The following is a 20,628-nucleotide window of genomic DNA, read 5'->3' as shown; positions in this document are numbered from 1 at the left end:
CCTTCATTGCCACTTCTTTGGATAACTTCTACCAAAGCTTCAAAGCCCAACTTGGCTGTTCCCTTCCATGACTCCCTCAGTCTGGGTGGTACCTCTCCTACTGTGTCTTCACCACACCCAGAGTTTAGTTCTACCACACAATTTAAAATGTATTGTTAAGTTGCCTGCTTCCCAACTAGATCAGTGGTTCTACTTTTTGGTTTCATGATATGTTGTCTATACTCTTAAAAAATTACTGAGCTCCAAAGAGCTTTTGTGTGTGTGGAATACATCTATCAATATTTACCATTAGAAATTAAAACTGAGAATTTTTTAAAATATTAATTCATTTTAAAGTAACAATAATTCTAGTATTTGTTAATATAAATAACATTTTATGAAAAATAACTGATTTTCAAAACCAAAAAAAATTTAGTAAGAAGAGTGGCATTTTCCTACATTTTTGTAAATCTCTTTAATGTGTGACTCAACAGAGAACAGCTGGGTTCTCTTATCTGCTGCTGCTTTCCATCTATGATGACATCCCAAATGTCTTGCAGCCTCTGAAACACTCCACTGTATTCTTGTGAGAGAATGAGAGCGAAAAAGGGCAAATAATGTCTTGATATTATCATGAAAATGATTTAGCCTTCGCAGACCTTTTAAGAGGGCCTGAAAGATCCCTGGGGCCCCGGACCACATCTCTGGAAGCTCTGCAGTCCTAGTAAAGTCCTTACCAGCCATGACATTCCTTTTCTTTGTAACCTCAGAACCTGAAATGGCATGTGATTCATAACACATATGCGGTAAATGCTATCTGAGTGCATGAACAAACTGAACAAGTGGGTGGATGAACAAATGATTACAAATAAATTCAGGCTGCCTTCGAGTCCATTCACTGAGAATTTCCACAATATGAATCTACCCAAAATTCAAAAAGGAAATACAACAGTTTGGGGACAGTAATTAAATATCAATTACCATCCATCTGAATGAGTAGTTCAGACTTGACTCTGCGACTTGCCTCATGTTCATCAGAGGTTCCTCTTCGACTACAGATAGAATCTATCTCATCGATGAAGATGGTGGTGGGCGCATAAAATCTAGCCTTTGTAAAAAACATTTTAAAGAAACCATTCAATGAGCTCATAAAACAATCTGAATTTTTTAATGCCATTTCCTCCTCCTAAAACAATGGTTAAAAAAAGAGCAGAAATTTCTCACTTGCCACCATTTGGCTACTGACAGAGATTAAATCATTTACATCAGAAAATGGAAATTTCTAAAAATAAAAGATGGTTGGTGAAGGTGGGTGACAGATACATGGGGATTCATAGTACTATTATTTCTACTTTTTTGTTTGGAAATTTCCATAATATAAATCTTTTTAAAGATAAATCATCCATCTCTATCTTCCAATATATATTCTTAAATAGCTACTGCAAGTACCTTATGAAAAAAGAACAAACTTTAATGATAGATTGATTTCTAATTTTTAAAACATATACTAAAATATACTCTGCTCAACCAGCTCATTAGAAATCCAGAAATATCACACCACACACATTTCCAAAGTGTCTTCCACCCTCACTGGATAGGATGCCAAAGGGCCTTCCCTTACCTCAGAGAGGAAGAAACACTGAAGACACATCAACTACTCCACAAAATCCACCATCCCATACCTTACTCATGTGTCAGGATGAACTGTTCAACTACAACTCCATTTGCCCTTTTAAAAACAGATCCCTAAGTGAATGGATATAAAAGGGGTATCATCTGCCTACACAAACAGTACTTTGAAATCTGCATATATCCTCACTTACCATTTCAAACAACAGACGGACTAACTTCTCAGATTCACCTCTATATTTAGATGTCAGTGTAGAAGAGGAAACGTTGAAGAATGTTGTGCCACATTCAGTGGCAACAGCTTTAGCTAGCATAGTCTTACCAGTGCCTGGGGGTCCAACCATCAGTACACCCTGAAATTTCAAAAGCTGTATTAAATGTTTTATCAGATTAAAATGCATTCTTATAAAATATCATCAGCTATTGATGTACATAAAAATTTTCCCATCAAAAGATAAGCTCAACTGTCACAGCAAAATCACGGTGTATTTGACATAGTATCATTTCACAGATTTAAAAAAATGACTGATTTCACAAAACATCTCAAATCAGAGGTACTTAGAGATGGGCTAACAAAAGGCCCAGACAATAAGAAATCTTCTAATACATTGAGAAAGAACCTACCCAATTTTCTTAAACCTGGAAGAAGATAAATATGTACAGTTTTGAGCATGGCTTAAGAGTGACTGCTCTGCTTAAACATAATGAAAGTCAGACATTTTCTACCACATCTCGTAGAACTATATATCCCTTACCCTCCTAAGGGACAAAACCTGTCTTCCACAACACATAATACACAGTTTTTAATCAAAAGTAGAAATCCACTTATTAGTTACTAAGGTAACTAAAAATCCAGTGGCAATTCAAGCGTAATCAATTTAGCTAGCATGTTATCAGCTTAATGTGCTTCACAATTAATAGTTTATATAAAATAGTGTTACTGATGAAAGAGCCACTAAATATAGACTAAAAACTAAATTTTAGTTACTTCTCACTTTGAAAACAAAAAAACTCTTCTGTAAAAATAAGTCAATAAGGAGTAAAAGTTCTTCAAGAAACACCAATCCTCTAGTGTTGAAGACTACTGGATATTCAAATACTCAGTATTTTCTTCTTCCAGTGGGAGTTCAAATACAAAGTTAATACTACATGTTGTGTGTGTATGTGTATTAGTTGGTGATCTTTAAAAGAATTCTGTCCCATTTATTAATTTAGTTTAATAAGCTTCTGGGGATTTAAACTTTGAAAACTATGCACACATAAAGTTTCACAAATTCAGAAACTGTCTAAACCCTTTTCTAGTGTGAAAATTAATGAAAGGAAAACTCCTTTAAAATAGAGCTGCGAGGCCAGAAGGGGGAGCTCTCATGCCCTACAACTCTTAGTCAATTGCAGACCCAACTGGAAGAGACCAGCCTTGCAAGTCTATTCTACATTAGCTACTTCACCACCCCAGCAGGAGGAAGAAAGGTTTTTCTCCTGCCCTGGCAACAATGAGAGAGTGTCAAAACCCAGCCAATGAAAAACCACTACACTTGAACCTCACACTTTATTCCAGTAGACTTTTTCTTTATTACAGCCCTCCCAATTTCCCCTTTTCTCTATAAAGAAGTGTTCTTCTCCTTTGTTCCTGAGACTTGCCTATGGTTCTGCCATAGCTTGCGTGTCCCAAATTGCAATTCTCTGCTATTCCCAAATAAACCCATTTTTTGCTGATAAAATAACTGACAAATTTATTTTTAAGGTTAACACTAGCTATAGAATTCTGACACCCAGAAAGAGGATTTGAAACACTACTTTTATAAATTTTTTTTTGCTTTCCAAGGAGCTTATAACTGTGAATGAGATGGATATTTTGAAAACTGTAAAAACAACTAATGGTATAAGCACAGCTATAGCAAAATTCATTCTTTCTCTAATGTCCCCTTTGAAGGCCCTCTCAGCTCCTGTAATGTCTTTCATGTGGCCACCTCTAATATGAGTTAATTTCCAACACTGGCATCTGTACATAGATAAAATCACACAGTATTTATAAATTTCAGCTCCTCGTGACATTACTCTTTCAATTATCTCCTCTATTTCCTCTCTCCTTCTGTACTGGCTCCTTCCCTCAGTATATAAACATACTTAAATCTGTCCTGTTTAAAAAAAAATCCTTCGCTTGACCCTACAAATCCTCTAGATACTATCCACTTCCTCCCTTCTCAGCCAACCTTCTTAAAGAAATGGTTCATACTTACTATTTTTTATGAGCTACAATCTCACTTCTGTCTCCACTAATTCACTAAAATGACCTAATTTACTAATCCAATGCTCACTTTTCAACTTATATCTTCTTTCCTTCTCCCTGACCCCTGACCTGATGTTCATTCCCTTCTTCCAGAAATGCTTTTGCCCTAGGTTCTAAGACACTGTTCTCCCCTGCTGCTCCTCCTACTCATGACTCTCTTCAGTGCCTTCCAGGTTTCCTCCTCCCCTGCCCTCTACATTCTCAAAGCAATTCCAAGCTTCTTGCTCTTTTTCCTTTATAGACCTCCTTGAACAATCTCATCCACACCTATATTATTACAATTTTAATTTAAATTCAAACTCTATCCTAAGCTCCAGACCTCTATTTCCAATTACTTGCTGAGTATTTACCTAAACATATTTTGTTTCTATTTAAACCTGCTCATCTTCTCAATTTCCAGTATCAGTTCACAGTGTGCACCCTGTTTAATAAAGAATTTGGCTGGTCTTTTTCCCCACTTCCTAGGAAGTAGACTAGAAATCCTTGGAATTACCAAAGTAACAGGAGTGTTTTTGTTGTTCATTTGAACCGTGAAATTTTATGCTGAGGTGACTCATGGTGGGCCCCTATAGAGTTTATGCTAATGGGATGATTCAAGATGGTGGCCTGCCTTGCCAGAAAAACCAACCATGGGATTAGAGGGCTGGACCTTGAGTCATATGATACCAACTAGACCGAGAGAGAGAAAGGAGACTGGAGACGGAGACACATGCGCAGTGATTCAATCAATCATGACTCTATAATGAAACCCCAATAAAAACCCTGGACACTGAAGCTTGAGTGAGCTTCCCTGTTGGCAATACTCTATGTATTGTCACACATCCATGCGCTAGGAGGGCAAAGCATCCTGATTCCACGGGCAGAAAACAACAGACGCTTCACTTTCAGCATCCTTACAGATCTCGCCCTGTGCATTTTTTCCTTTGGCTGGCTCTGATTTGCCTCCTTTTGCTAGGGTAAAACTAATTTTAAGTACAGTATTTTCTTAAGTTCTGTGAGTCATTCTAGAAAATTACCAAACCTAAGGGGGGTAGTAAGAACCCCCAAATTTACAGCCAGCTGACCAGTAGTTAGGGTGACCTGGGGATGCCCAAGTTTGCATTTGGCATCTGAAATGAGGACAGTCCCATGGAAAAGTGCCTTCAACCTGTAAGGTTTGGTCCAATTTGGGGTTGCTGGTGTCAGGAGTAATTGCACACTCCTTCAAGCCTGGAATTTGGGAGTCATACAACTTGTCCCTCACCCTATAAACACTCAGTCATAATGTTATCATTTACATTTTAAACATCTCTCACAAATCCACCCATTTCTCACTAGTCAAATAACAAATGTCTTATTTCAGGTTCTCATTGTTCAGCTCGACTATTACAACAGCCTCCTTCATCAGATTCCTCACCTATATCCACCTATGCCCATCTCCAGTCCATCCTTCACACTGCTGACCAAGGTGATCTTTCTACATGTGCAAACCACCTTCCCGATAAAGACTTACAGGGCTCATCATGATAGAGGTAGGTTATACCTACCAAGCTCAGTGTCTTAAAACTCCTTTAAATACCTATTTTAAGACTTTTTTTCTCTCTCTTTTAAATACTGTTTTAAAAGTTAAAATAAAGATGGTAATGTTACCAAAATTAGGTAAATCTATACCAGTCTATAAAAGTTTTTAAGTTGTAGAAGACAATCAAAATGCCATGAATATTCCAAGCTATTTGTGTAAATATAAAATCTCTCCTCCTCTTTACTTTTAGGTGTGTCAAAAGAGGAAGAGATACTGAGAAGGGAAACAGCCTTCCTAGCTAATTCAGAAGGGCAAAGTAAAATCATGGTTTTATTTCACTCTACCAATCAGATTAAAGGAAGCCTTTGCCTATGACTAAGACCAAAAAAAATTTCCAGGCAGCCATTGTTAGAAGGGCTTTTTAATATGCTAAAATAAAAACAATGGATTTAGGAACTAGTCCTAAGCAGGCTTTTTACTCTAAAGTGGAAGGCATGTCTGAGAATAATATCAAGACTAAATGAAGTGATCAAAGCAATTAATTAGTGAGAAATATGCCAACTTTCAGAAAGGTTTATTTGATCAAATTCTATAAGACTATCTACTATTTAATTTCCTTCTTAACTTATTTACAGAAACAGACATCTAGAAAATTCTTAAAGCTAATCTCTAACCCGGCAAACCTGAGGGGAGTGACTTAACTAAAGACTGTAGTTTCAACACTCTGTTCCTCTGAGAGACAACACATCTCAACTACAAATTCAAATCCAGGTATTTAGGATGTACAAAAACCTCCTCCAATCTTTACTAACTTGGTTAACAAACACATTAAAAAAACCACAATGCTGTCACTCATGATCACGCAAGCATCATTTTTATACCTATTTTATTTTAATAAATGCTCACCTTCCATGGCCTTCTAATCCCTTTGAAAAAGTCAGGCATCCACATTGGAAGGACAACAGCTTCCCTTAGCAACTTCTTAGCTTCTTCCAGATCTGCTATGTCATCCCTTTGCAAGAGCAGCAAAGTTTCATGTTTATTCACGGATACCAGATACGGTCAATACTAATTTTTTTAATTTTTTATTTATGAAATTATATTAAGAACACTATTTTAATTAATACTGCATAAAATGATCAGTGAAAACATACTGCAGTTATTAATTAGGATATGTTATTCACTTAACAACCTTTGTCATTTATGTAAACATCAAGTTAACATGTAAAATGTCTTGGTTAGATTTTGAAAGAACTGTCCTGTCAATTTTACACATGCATTTATTATGATGAAATCATAGTCATAGATAATAAGAAAAGATTCACACAAGGCCAACCAATAACTTGTTTTCTCTGCTGCTTTAATTCAAGAACTTAAAAGACTTACCAATGAATGCTAGGATTCCTGGACACAATGTCTCTCTCAAGCGCTTCCACTAGATCCTTATCATACCCAGCACCATCAAATTTAGGAATTTCACCATCACTTGCCCCATCTTGCATATTCTTCCTTCCCTGTAGACAGGTATAAAAAAGTACTGGTCAATAACAAGATAACTTTAACATCATTGAGCTTTCAAAATATTATAATGTAATCATTTTAAGTAATTTTTCATTATTTTAAGATAGAGTTTTCTGATTACCCAAATGCCATCCTCCCCTGTTTATTTCATCAGAAACAGATGAATTGGCCAACTTTATTACACACTTCTTCACATTTACATCCTTGGGGGTACAGTTTCAAGTAAGACTAAAATGATCCTTGCTAGATACTTCTGAATTTGTGGATGCAGGGAATTCCCACCACCACCAAAGAATATACAGAATATTAATGCAGAGGAGGAACATTAATTTACTGAGAACCTACTACATGACAATAAATCTCACGTATATTATCTCATTTAATACTCACAATAAGGTAGGTATTGTTTTACAAATAAGGAACTGGGACTCAGGTGAAGTACCTTAATCAAGTTCATAATTATTAAATGTCAGAGCAGAGATTTTTATGCAGCTCTTCCTGACTCCTCAAACCTATGCCCTTTGCACAACATCAGACCACCTCATGCCTAACTAAGTCAGCTTAAAGCTTAAGTTACAAACTACGAATCCTCCAAAGCCGAGAAAGAGGCTGCAGATGAGGAAAGCCTTGGGACTCTGAACTGCATCTTACAAAGCCTTTTTCCTGTTACTCTAAGCACCTCCCAGGATTCAGGTTTCTTCCCAGTAAAGTCCTTGGACCACATCACAAAATCACTGCAATGATAATGGTAAAAGGACCTTTTTAAATAGTATTATTAAGACCACTAAAGCAGTATACTTTACCCCAAATTCTTTATTTAACAATATGGTGGCTTAAAAAAAGAATTACATACTCTGGTTTCTATGGGGTTCTGCTAAGATTTACTCAGCTTTGAAGAGCTTTAAATGAAATGCGCTCAGTTGCTAGAGATAGTTCAACCACTGGAACTACTTCAGGAGACAGAGCCAAATACCTCCCTAGAGCTTCAGCCCCACAGTTACTGTCTAATACAAAAGTGAAAGGGAAAGTGGTCAAAAAAATGCGTGAATTTCCTAAGCTTAAATCTGAAGAGAGAAAAGAATGAACCTCTCCTACCACACGTCATCTGAGATTAACCATAGGCTTGACCATAAGTGCTGACAGGGGACTAAATGGCTCCCCTTGGGCAAATGCTTGAGTTCATTAAGCCCCTAGGTAAATGACCAAACAGTAGTCTTGATGCCTTGACCCAAAAAATGAATAATTTACTGTTTCTGGGTAGCACAGTGACAATATTAAGCTAAATTTTCAGAAAGATTCTTGTATTTCAGATGATAGATACCAATAGTGACACTATCAAAAAGAGTACATTTCTGGCATACCTAACACAACAAACATAATATCTACAAATTTAAAATAAGCTCAGCCTAGAATCACACTTTATAATACAGGGAGGACAAGGCTACAAAGTCACATTCAAACAAATCACTGGAAATTCTCTGTAATCATTTTAAAAACTCTTCTAAAAATAAGTCAACTAAAGAATGCAACAGAAACCAATATATCTGGGACTTAACATGCCATGATATGGCATTGTAATTTAGACTTACCAAAAAATTATTAAAAAATATAAGTAGACATCCATTTTAATATGAATGCCCAAGTGGTAGGAAAGACATGATAAACACTGCCACGGGAAAGAAAAAGCTGTACACGTATCTCTAAGTAGTAAGAATCAGAGGATTTAAGAATAACCATGTGAGTATCTGTCTAATACATTGCATTGTGCATTAGGTTTTATCAGTGAATGAAAATACACTATCTGCCCTCATTGAGCATCTAGTCTAGTAGGGGAAACAAGTAACAAATGAACAAAACAAAAACACATATAATCAAACTGTGAAATGCTATGAAAAAAAAACTAAGTGGTCTGTATGGCTAAGAGGTACTGAACAAATAAAACAGACTGGAGAGACAGGCAGAGGCCAGATCACCTAGTCCCCTATAGGCTACAGGGAGGAGTTTGGATTTTACTCTAAATGCATCGGGAAATTTTTGAAATATGTTAAACAGGGGAATGACAGGATCTGATTTATATTTTTAAATGACCCTTCTGCCTACTGTGTGGAAAACGGATGGGGTAGAGGGAGAAGTAGAAGCAGAGAAAGAAGAGCCTGTGTTATAGTACTCAAGGTCAAGCCTTTCTTCACAGAAGAGAAAATGTGGGTGTAAGCCAATAAAATGACTTGCTCTAGAATCCAAAGTTTATCAAAGGTAGAGATGAGATTTGGATACAACCTAAGTACTCCAAAAAAGATTCTAGGAACTCTTCCAAGTCAAAATGGTGAGGTTATTAAAAAACAAATTTAGATAAACTAAAAATAATTAATTTGGTGACATTGGGAAATCAACAAAATGGGTGACCATTATCCTTCATAACAAATACTCTGATAAATTGGAATAGGGATATCAAATATAAGTAATTGTGGTCTCAGTTAATGAGCTAGATTAACTGTAACACTTAAAAGAGACTTTATTTCAAGCAATAAAGATAACCTCACCCAAGATACCACCTGAACAGTTTATAATAATAATAATAATAATAATAATAGCTGCAATAACACTGAAATGATCTTAGAAATCTTTGCTTAGATTTTCACATTAATTGACAAGGGTCAACATTAGCAAGAATTTGATATTTAGCATGAAGTCTGACAGACCTTTTTCCTCATTAAAGCAAATATTTTAGCATCTTTTTACTAACATCTAAATTACCCTTATCAAGGAAAGGTTTGATAATGATCTTTCATTAGTATTGGCTAATCATTCTATGTGAAAAAAATGAGGCTAAAATTAGTGACTAACCCAGTATTATATAAAGTCAATTAATGACACACGTTGGCCTAAAGCACAAATGATGGTTTTTTACATTTTATTGCATGTCTTCTCACATTGGCAGATTAAGTGAAAGATGGTCAGTTACTAGCTCTGGGTCTTGCATTTCAAGTGACAAGTGAATTGCACCCAGAGAAGAATATCCAAGGCAATGAAAGATTCAAAAACCACATCATCTAGAGGAGGATCAGGGACACTAGAGACATTTAAGCTGAAGAAGAAAACACTAATGGAGCCACATGACCAACTGACCTATTTACCTCTATTTCCTCTATATTATTCCAAACGAAAGAACCAGGACCAATAGAAAGTAAGAAAAGATATAAATTTCAGATCAGCAAAACAATTTTCTAACAATGAGTTCTGTCTACCAAAGGGATCATTGCTCTTATTAGGCTGTGAGCTACCCAACATCAGAATTACTAATTAGTAATAAAAAAACCACTGGCCCACAGTCACAGGGATGTCCAAGCTCATCTCAATTCTGAGCTGAGCGACATCATGTTGGTAGCTTGAAATGGGTCATAGAAGTATTTATATCACAGAAATCAGCTGATGCTACAAATCAGGGCTTGATTTATTGTTTTGTTAATGGTCTAGACTTAAGAAAATAATGGGGAAGATGTTAGTAATGCTGAGGATACTTAAAAGTATGCCATTTCTGTAGCTGTTACATTGTAAATAGTACAAAAATTAAGGAAATATTTTTCCAGTATTTGAAAACTATTAACTGCTTCACGAAAGTTGCTCAAATAATTGATGAATGAGTGAACTACCAACATGCATTTCTATTGTTTTACTTTCATCTGACTCATTAATTGAAAAAAAAAAAAAAACCAACCAACATTCGTGTCAGAACTACATCTTTATTCAATTGTTAACTGCAACCATAGGTTGGCTACAGATATAAGAGCTGAGCAAAAGTCAGCAAAGGCATTCTGTGAGAGTCCATTCGCTCTACAGAATTTACAATAAAGAGCACCATATATTTATTTGTAAATTATGACATCCTTTATATCAGTCAGATTTATAACAAACGTGTGAATGTGTATATACACACTTTTTTCAGAAAACTAGTTATTGAACATTTACCAATACACTGCTAGTTAGATGATCATCGTTCACCAAATAGTACCCCATATGACAGTATCCTTTTCTTCATAAGAAAAAGAAAAGTTTTTCTCAACTCACTGTTCATTTGTATAATCACTTATCAACAGTTCTCAATCCAGTTTACAACATCTCTCCACATCAGACATCCCTAGACTTACTCAGTGATGAGAAGGAAGGTATTCAGAAAGGGCCATTTGTTACATGTAATTCAATGAAATGAATTCCTTTAAGTTTAATAACTTTAAATCAATTCTATTAACATAATTTATCATACTTCAATCTGAATTCTATTTAAAAACATATATACATAGCTTTAATCATGAGATCATAGTGGAAGCACTGCTCATTTCGCTAAGTTAATTAACCATAAAGTCATAGTTTTAAAAATACTTGAGAATCAGAGTTTTATGAGTTAACTTTATTTTTGGTTATAATACAAAAACATTTCCTCTGCTACTTAATATTTAATTTTAAACCATCCTTTTTCAATTTAAAAAAATGCATTTGTTATTTCTATGTGTATTTCTATACTGACTCTAGGCTTAAGTAGTTAAACAGTAATACATCAAATTTTCTCAGGTACATTCAAATAAGACTGAAAAATATAGCTGTCAAGGTTAATTGATTCATCTCACTCCCTCTCATCAATAAGAAAATAATCAACGTGCGGCCAGGAGTCACATTTTATTAAAGTCTCTATTCCCAGTACCTGCAAGTATGACAAACACAAAGTACGCACATAATAAAGGTGTGTTAAGTAAACAAGGTAATGAACCTGCTTTATGATGACTCTGTGGACCTCAGGGAGAGAAAAACTGTAAGGGCTGAACAACAGATCACTATACAAAGTGATTGTTACTTATTGAAAAACAGTATTTTTAAGCTTGGACCCAACTTGAAGCCCGTCAACAGTTTAAGAAAAAAAAAAGAGGAAAGAAGATTTAATCACTCCCAGAAAATGAACTGGAACTCTTACAAGAAACAGGTACTGATGATACATTAAAATAAGATGCTAAGCATTTTCAAATAAGAGGCTATATAGCATACTGATTAAAAGCTCAGGTGTTAGGGGCGCCTGGGTGGCTCAGTCGTTAAGCGTCTGCCTTCTGCTCAGGTCACGGTCCCAGGGTCCTGGGATGAAGCCCCACATCTGGCTCCCTGCTCAGCGGGAAGCCTGCTTCTCCCTCTCCCACTCCTCCTGCTTGTGTTCCCTCTCTCTCTATGTCTCTATCTGTCAAATAAATAAATAAAATCTTTTAAAAAAAAAAAAAGCTCAGGTGTTAAAGAATTCAGCTCCTAGTTCCCCCATCTACTTGCAGGTGTGACTCTGGTGCCTCAATTTCTTCATATGTAGAACATGGAAAATAATGCTGAGGTCACAGGAATTTATAGAAATTAAATAAGCCAATATACATATAAAACTTCAAAAGGGGCTAGTACAGGTTAAGTGTACTCAAGGACGAGTAACAACTGCTCCTGCAATTATTATTAGTTGCCTCATAACACAGTTTGGGCAACACTAAACTAAAAAATCCAAAGACAGTAAGAATGTTGGGCGAGATATGTAATTTCTCTTGTCCTTACCTTTTTTTTTTTACATCTATAAAGTTAAGTGGTTGGAGTACAGCAGCACCTTTCAAACTTTTGACCATGACACAAAATAATAAATTCATTTGAGATCATGAGCTACTATATACTAATATATAATTACACGATTAAGTTTTTATATATATTCATATAACTAAATATTTTTTTTCTCAAAATAACAGTGTCCTTACTATCACTAAAGCATTCTGAATTTTCTAGTCTGTTCTCCTTTTTTTTTTAAGCTGGTTGCAATACACAAAACTAATTTTCAAAACATAACACTGGGGACTACAATATCTCTGAGGAGCCTTCCAATACAAGGTACTCATTTTCAAATTAGCATTCAAAGGCTGTGGATATCTGTCAGTTTCACCTAAACTCCCTCAAACCCTATCACAGCCTTCAGTAAATTTTAAGGACACTAGTATTCTAATGGGCATTTCAGTGCTTACAATAATAATAACTGAACCAAGTACACTTTTCAAATTCTAATAAACTTTGCATGAGTTTGTTTTTCTAAATTGTAGTCCCTTTTGTGTCCAGAGTGACTCAGAAAACATCTTTGATCTTCAAACAACTGTAGGGTTTTATTTTGTTTTTTTTTTTTTAAATAAAGGGCTTACTTTCCAGTGACATTTGAGTACTTACATGTCAATGAAAGAGTAAGATTTAGAAAATTATTTGGAACTTTTTAAGAGACAATTTGCAATCTCCAGAAAAATCTGACATTCAACAAATGCTGCCTCATTGCTTTGTTCTTTGCTTGTGAATCACATTTAAAAATCAACATTGATTTAATTGTTCTGGGACTCCTTTCAAATCCAATCCATATTTTTAATCTCGTTTGGTAGGGATAACTACATAATATGAAAAAATCCTAAAATAAAGAGGAAAAAGATCTGTGACTTCACAAATTCCATTCCAAGCCCCATTCCTTACTCTCTGACCTTGGGTTAGGTACTTCAGCTCTCTACCTCAGTTTCTTCATTTATAAGATGACTACCTACTTCATGGGATTGTTTCCTGAATTACTGTCTAATCACTCTGAATGGTGCCTAGCAGGGAAGCATCCAATAAGCCATGACCAAGATTATTCTCTTGTGTTATGTGAAATTAAGGTAAAGACTAAAAGTTTCCCACCCAGTTCTAAAAGTTTACCTAAAAGCTACTAGCAGAGTGAGGGTTGAACTTCAGCCCCTACTTTATGCTCTAAAATGCAAACCAAGGTTAGCTGACAAAAATGAAGAACAAGGGAGGAAACAAAGATGACACATAAGACAGAGATTTTTAAGTATCCATTCAGGTGGTTTTTGATAATGGCAGAAAACCAGTTCAATTTCACCAGCAGGAATGATTAATTCATTCATTAATTAGTGCCCCCTCACAAATCCCAACAAGTATCAGAGACGGAATCACTGTTTTATAGTATAATAGCTCTGACAAATTACAAGAACAAGTAGAATCTAGCTTTGAATCTATCTCATGAATAGAAATACTCAAAAAACACCAGTTTTATTCTACCACAGATTAAATATGCACAAGGCCTGGGAAGGTGGTCTGTGCGGAGTCCTGATCTACTGACTGAAATTATACATGGTAAAAATATTCAAACACAGCATCTAATTTTGAAGGATAACAACTTGCTATTAGTGATAAATTATATTTTCATTATAAATGTCATGGCATCAACATGAGGACATATCCTGAACCCCTAGCTAGGAAAATTTAAAACTTCTTGGTGGCAATTCAATAATAATCATTCATGTATGATCTCACAATGGAAATGGAAAATGCTATCACTAAAAATCTAATTTTGTCTTTTCCCTAAAATTAAGGCTAAAAGATGGGTTGATCACCCTGGCCTGCTCCCTCCTCTGTAACATTATCTAAAAAGTCCATTTTAAGGGCAGGACAGAATTTCCACCTAGTACTATGTTCATTCACCCATCAATTTCCCAGATAAAGTAAATGTACACAGTGAACCCCAACCAAGGAAAATTCTCTAAGAGAAAAAAATCTACATCCTTCTAATAAGTCTTTCCCCTACAACAGCTTTCATTTATTGCTCATTTTAATATAGAACAGTTGTTAAAATATATTTTAAGTTTTAAAACTGTATTTTGAATATTTCTTCCAAGATCCATTTTACTAAAGATCTGTGTGTATGTTTTTTTAAATATACTTCTGAGGTTATTAGCATTGCAGAATGGCCTTCAAAATGCAAAGACTGCTTAGGTTTTATAATCAGACTGTTTTTTAATCTCTTCCATGTCAAAACTGGGGTACCCTGAAAAGCCAAAAAATATATATATAATATGCACCAAAAGTCATGGACTTCAAGGGAATGAGTTACAAAGAGAGTCTTGCCTTATCATCTCTTCCTCTTGCTCTATAATCCTTGTCTCTACCTGTAGAGGGTTTTTCACTCTTGGATATAGGATGTGCTCGGCCTACAGGTCCCCGGCCTCCTATTCCTGGCATTTCTTTCCTCAGAGGTCTTACTTCTCGATTGGGACGCCTTATCTGAGGTGGAGCTCTGACAAGAAAAAATTAAAATGAAAATTAATCAAAGGCAAAAATATTTCAAACTACTTTAGTCAATAAAACTATTAAATCAAGAAGTCCCAAATCTCAGTTGGTTCCCTTTTGCCAATTCACGGCTGTAACTATTAGGTCAGTTTCTAAAAGTATTTTTCTTGAGAAAAAAAAAAAAGTGCTTTTCTGTAAAACATACCAGTTGACACAATTTTTAAACACAAATAAATATGTATAACTGCAACTACTTTGTCAAAAATAACTAATCACCAACAGAGGGCAATACAGACTATTTCCATCTAATAATAGTGTAATGGAAAGCCAATTACTTTATTCATTACTATCCTAAGCCAAAACTAAGTAACTTAAAAAACAAACCAAAGCATATGAAACTAATATAATATTAAGTGTCAATTACACTTCAATTTTTACAAAAGCATTAAAAGCTGAAAGGAGAGGATTCAAAATATGTCTATCTGCATAGTTTATTAATTTATTGACAATCAAAATGATTTCCTCTGCTTCCTTACTGGAAAATCCAACATTTCAGTCATCAAATTAGTAGGCTAAACAATGAAATCTTTTTATATACAAATTAATTTATGTGTGAAAATGTTATTCATGTTCTGACAGTGTCAAAAGTAATCACAGGAACATTCAAATTACATAGGCTCCCACATGTGAATTAAGAGCTTCGATAACTATGGTGGTGAAGGATGTTAGCTAAACAAGTATATAACTTGGAATCCAGCAAAACAGGAAAATAAGATGAAAAGCCAGGAAGGATGCAAACTCGAGGCAACAAAGGTGAAAGACTGTTGACATATTGCAGGTCTAATAGAGCATCATCAGACTGTTGGAATTAGACCACTACATGAAACTGCTAAGGATAAGTGAAGCTGGTGAAAACTGGATGTCTGTCCATTAGGTTATAACATGCTGACATCGGAATCCTTGGAGTTCAGTCCAGCTAAACAAGTATTTGACCACCTATTAGGAGGTATATGGCCACTAGTTTGCTAGGCCCTGGGAGGAGACAAAGATGAATAAGCAATCTTGTGAAAGAAATCACAGAAAAGGAAATCACAGAAAATAGCGTATAGTACAATGGCTACAAGGCATTTTCAAATATAAAGATATTATTGTGGTATTAGTTCTAGTGCATGATTAGTCTCTTAAGTATCTGCCAATAAAATAAACATGTGATGAGACTGATTAAAAAAAAAAAACTAAAAATGTTACATGCTCTATTCCTACTATTTCATTGCAACCACTATTTTTTGACTGAACTTTTGTTCTATTTTGATGAAGGAGTGGAAAGTAGTAGAGCAGAACTTTACTTTTATTTTTATACATTTGTGCATGCATAAATGTCTTTCCTGAATCAGACCCACGGGTAAGGCCAAAGACAATAAAATGAGAGCAACAATCTCCTCCACAGAGAACACGCGTCAAGTTTGCCCTTCTGTTAGCAGCTGCACCGGCTATTCAAATAGTCCGTCATTGTTTGTGGGTCTGCTTTTTAGACGCACAGCCGGCCTGAAGCTTTTTGCTCCCCAACAGCAAGCCCGTCCCTTCCAGCTGCATGCCAGGCTGCTCATCAGCTGCTGGGTTTGCCCCGCTAGGCCTCACTGCTTAGGGCTGAATGGTAGAGAATCCTGAAACACTTCTGCCTTCTCAGCTTGTGCTTTCCCCACTTCGGCTTGCTATTTAACAGTCGCTTTGGAGTCCTGTGTAGTCCATTTTGCACACACATTCGGCTCAGGAAAGCTGTGCTGGGAGAAGAATTATTTCAAAGCTCTTACACAGGCTGCATTCCAAGTGCTTGCGGCTGCTGACCTTGTCCTGCCACTCAATATTCTGATAGGCTCATAAATGGTCTGAATGAAACCACTCGGGAAGCCAGATGTGCCTGGTGGCAAGTCACATATCTCCCAGAAAGTGTGCCTGTGTCTGTGAGTCTTCAGTTCCATCTCACTGCAGGTTGACATTACATTTGTAACAGACTCTGTCAGCTTCCCAAAGGACATCCTTGATTCTGCTCTGTACTTCGTCCATTAGCGCGTCACTGCACAATGTCATGCTTCAATTTAAGGACTCGGTGACAGCTTCCAAGCTGGGTAAAAAATAAGTCTCAAGGCTTCTTTTACTGGCCTCTTTTGAAAGAGAGACGTCAGTAGGTTTACAAAGCATCATCAACCTCTGCCCTGATCGTCAAAGAGAAGACGACACTGTACTTACTAGCTCCCAGTATTCCAAATGTAGAGAACTGCTGGTAGATGTGCAGACCAAAGACTGGGTGGTCTACACTATGCTCAGTTCTCCTCTATTGCCCTCTAGGAATGGGAAGAAATAGGCCTTTTTCTATCATACGCAAATAAGCCTAATCTCCTCCAAAATCTAGGATTTCTTCTTTCTAAGCCATATTAACTATCAATATTATATGTAAATGTTCTTATCAGCACTGCTTGTAATAGCAAACACCTGAAAACAACCCAAAGTCCAGTATCAGAACAGATACATAAATTATTATATATTCACATAATGGATCCAATATACATGTGAACATGAATTATAACTACATGCAACAACAACAGATGAATCTCAGGACCCTTATGTTGAGTGAGAAAGTAAGTTCAAAGGACACACAGAGTAGGCAACATAGGATACCGTTTGGGGACACAAATATATGTACTAAAAGTAAAGAGAAGCAAGGGAACAATAAATCCCAAGTTCAGGACAGTGTCTTACTCTGAAAGGGGAGGAGGACAGAATGCAGAGGGACTCATAGGGGGTGTTCAAAGGTAATAGTACAGTTCTTTATCTTAAACTCCTTGGTGGGTACATAGAAGCTACTGTATTGTGACTCCTTATACCTTACATAAATTTTAATTATTCACATTATCTACTCAGTAGTTAATAAAACTTTAAATGTGATTGTACTACAACAACACTAAGTAAAAGATCTGAGCACCTAAAAAGTGAAATTATAGAGTTGCTACAAAGTTTCTGGCATGTTCCAGAAATACACATGTCCTAGTGACATGGGCTCAGAGTTCATATCCTTAGTTGACCTACTAGATTACTGCCTGGCAAATCTCCATAAAACATCAGGCAACAGAGAGAAAACTGTCTTATGTCTGTATTATAGCACCACTCTTCTGTGGTTCCAGAAGTCAAAGGGAAAAAGACCTCTTTCAAAGAGGCCCTTCATTCCACACCATATTAAGAAACAGGGTCTAAGATACTAACACAATTTTCTCCAATTGTTATACAGGTTCCTTCTTAAGATTCCTAACTATTGAGCTATATTTCTTCTAGCATTCTGCTTAATGATTATTCTAATTTTTTTGTTCATACATTGTTAGAATGCTGGTATAAGAATAAGTAATTTAGAACAAGTCCTAGATATGCCCAAGAACATAAGCCAGATTGCTTAAAGTTAACTTCCGGAAAAGAAAGCAAAATAATTTTATTTTGCTATTATATTAATCTATAACCTATAACTCCAGAAATAAACAATGAAACATCTCTTTCCCTATCTAATAAAAAGATAAGAAACATAAGTTCCAATTAGTTCATAATGATACTTTGCTATAAGAACTTGGAGTCAATATATGAGACTTCTGAGTCCAAGAGAAATTGTTTGTTAAGAAATCAGGAGGCAAAAAACAAAGCTTAAACAGAAATGAGAGGACCTATGATTTGAAATCAAACATTAAAGATTAAGAATTTTAATGTCCACTCTCATCAAATACATGACTGCTATTTTTTCAAATCAGTAAAGTTATTATTTACCTAATAAGTATAGGAACTGTGCTGGATGTTATATTGACATAAAAACACTGCAAATCACTATTCCTAACTTCACAGAAAAACAGCATGGTGATCTGAAGTCAGCATTAGACTTAGAATCTGAAAACCTGGGTGGCTTTTTACTCCCAGGTCCACCAATTACTGATTATATAAGCCTATCACTTAACATCTATAAGCCTCACGTTCTCCCTCTGTCGGTGGAGATGATAATACTTCATAAAATTTGTAAATCTATTTTTCATTGATATAACATATGTTCAGTAAAATGTACATATATTACACAACTCAATAAATTTTAATACCATATAACAACCTGTAGATGAAGACATAGAACATTTCCCGCTATCCCAGAAAGCTTTTTCATGGTTCCTCTTAGCCAGTGTCAGCCGGTAAGGTCAGCACTATTCTGACCTTATTATCATGGATTAGTATTGCCTATCTCAGTTTCAGAAAAATGGAATCCTACGGTACATACTTTGTACTTGGTTTCTTTCTTTCAACATTACCTGTGAAATTTATCCATGCTCCTGCAAGTAGCATGAGTTTATCTTTCTTCAATGTTGTGTAGTATTCTATTGTATAAATATAATTACAATTTATCTATTCTACTGTTCATGAGCACTTGAGCTGTTTTCCATTTGAGGGTATTATTAAAGCTTCTATGAATACGGGGATTATGTTCATGGTAAACATAAGCATTCATTTCTTTGGAGTATGTACCCAGGAATAGAATTGCTGGATCACAGGGTGTATATATAACATTAGCTTTAGTAAATAGAGCCAAACAATTTTCCAAAGTGGTGATGCCATTCTACACTCGCATCCACAATGTATGAAAGTACCAGTTGCTCCATCCTAACCATTCTGGTGGGGTGTAATGGTATCTCATTGTAGCTTTACTTTGCCTTTCCTGAACGACTATGGATGTTGGGCACCTTTTCAACAATACACTTACTGGCCACGTAAATATGGTGTTTATGTTTTAAGTATGAAACATACTCTTTTGCAGAGTAACTTATTCCAGTCCTTAGTACACTTTTTTTTTTCAATCAGCTGACTTTTTCTTATTAACTGTCATTCTTTATATATTCTAGATACAAGTCCTTTGTCAGATATATGCATTGCAAATATCTTCCCCTAGTATATGGCTTGCCTTTTCACTCGCTTAATGGTGTATCCCCTCATGAAGAGAAGTTCATAGTTTTAGAATTCTGATTTATCAGTCTTTTGTCTTTAATAGTTTAGTGTCCAGTTTAATAAATCTTTGCTACCCCAAGATCATGATAACATCCTTCCATGTTTTCTTCTGGAAGTGTATTCTTACTACCTTTTACATTTTAAGTAATGATCTATTTCAAGTTAATTTTTCTATATAGTATGAGTTAGGAGGGGTCAAGATTCCCCCCCCATAAACATTCAATTAACCCAGAAGCATTTAGTGACAAGACCCACCTTTCCCTACTGAATTGCGGTGACATCTTCTTCATAAATCAAGTGACTTCATAAAAGTTAACCTTTAATGATAAGTTCTAGTTCCAAAAAAGAACTTTAGAAATTTTAGTTGTTTGCTATCAGATTAAAAACAAATATTTTATGATGATATATTCAGGAGTCTGTTCAAAATATTAATTTTTTCAATAAATATCTGAAATCCTAATGAATACAAGACATATGCTACACAATATGAAAGGCCACATTAAATCTTCCCTACTACCTAACAAATCAATCAAATCAAGAAACACATTGAATACTACAGGTCATGCTGACAGGAGCTGTTTTGTAT

General features: G+C 35.6%; 1 protein-coding gene across 7 annotated transcripts in view; it reads right to left on the bottom strand.

Annotated features, from left to right (window-relative positions):
- Positions 1 to 20,628, bottom strand: part of KATNAL1 (katanin catalytic subunit A1 like 1) — a 114,277-nt gene that overhangs the window by 59,062 nt on the left and 34,587 nt on the right. For all 7 annotated transcript variants that reach the window (XM_064586262.1, XM_054506551.2, XM_045870252.3 and 4 more), the window contains exons 4-8: positions 14,862 to 15,030; positions 6,786 to 6,913; positions 6,306 to 6,411; positions 1,803 to 1,961; positions 961 to 1,087 (exon numbers count right to left, since the gene is read on the bottom strand). In XM_064586262.1, the coding sequence (XP_064442332.1) occupies positions 961 to 1,087; positions 1,803 to 1,961; positions 6,306 to 6,411; positions 6,786 to 6,913; positions 14,862 to 15,030 (689 nt within the window). The remainder of the gene's footprint in view (positions 1 to 960; positions 1,088 to 1,802; positions 1,962 to 6,305; positions 6,412 to 6,785; positions 6,914 to 14,861; positions 15,031 to 20,628) is intronic.

This window comes from Mirounga angustirostris, unplaced genomic scaffold, assembly GCF_029215605.1.
Source record: "Mirounga angustirostris isolate CCGP_5_RB_7025 unplaced genomic scaffold, mMirAng1.0.hap1 SCAF_3, whole genome shotgun sequence".
NCBI lineage: Eukaryota > Metazoa > Chordata > Mammalia > Carnivora > Phocidae > Mirounga > Mirounga angustirostris.
This window is presented reverse-complemented; position numbering and strand designations above follow the sequence as displayed.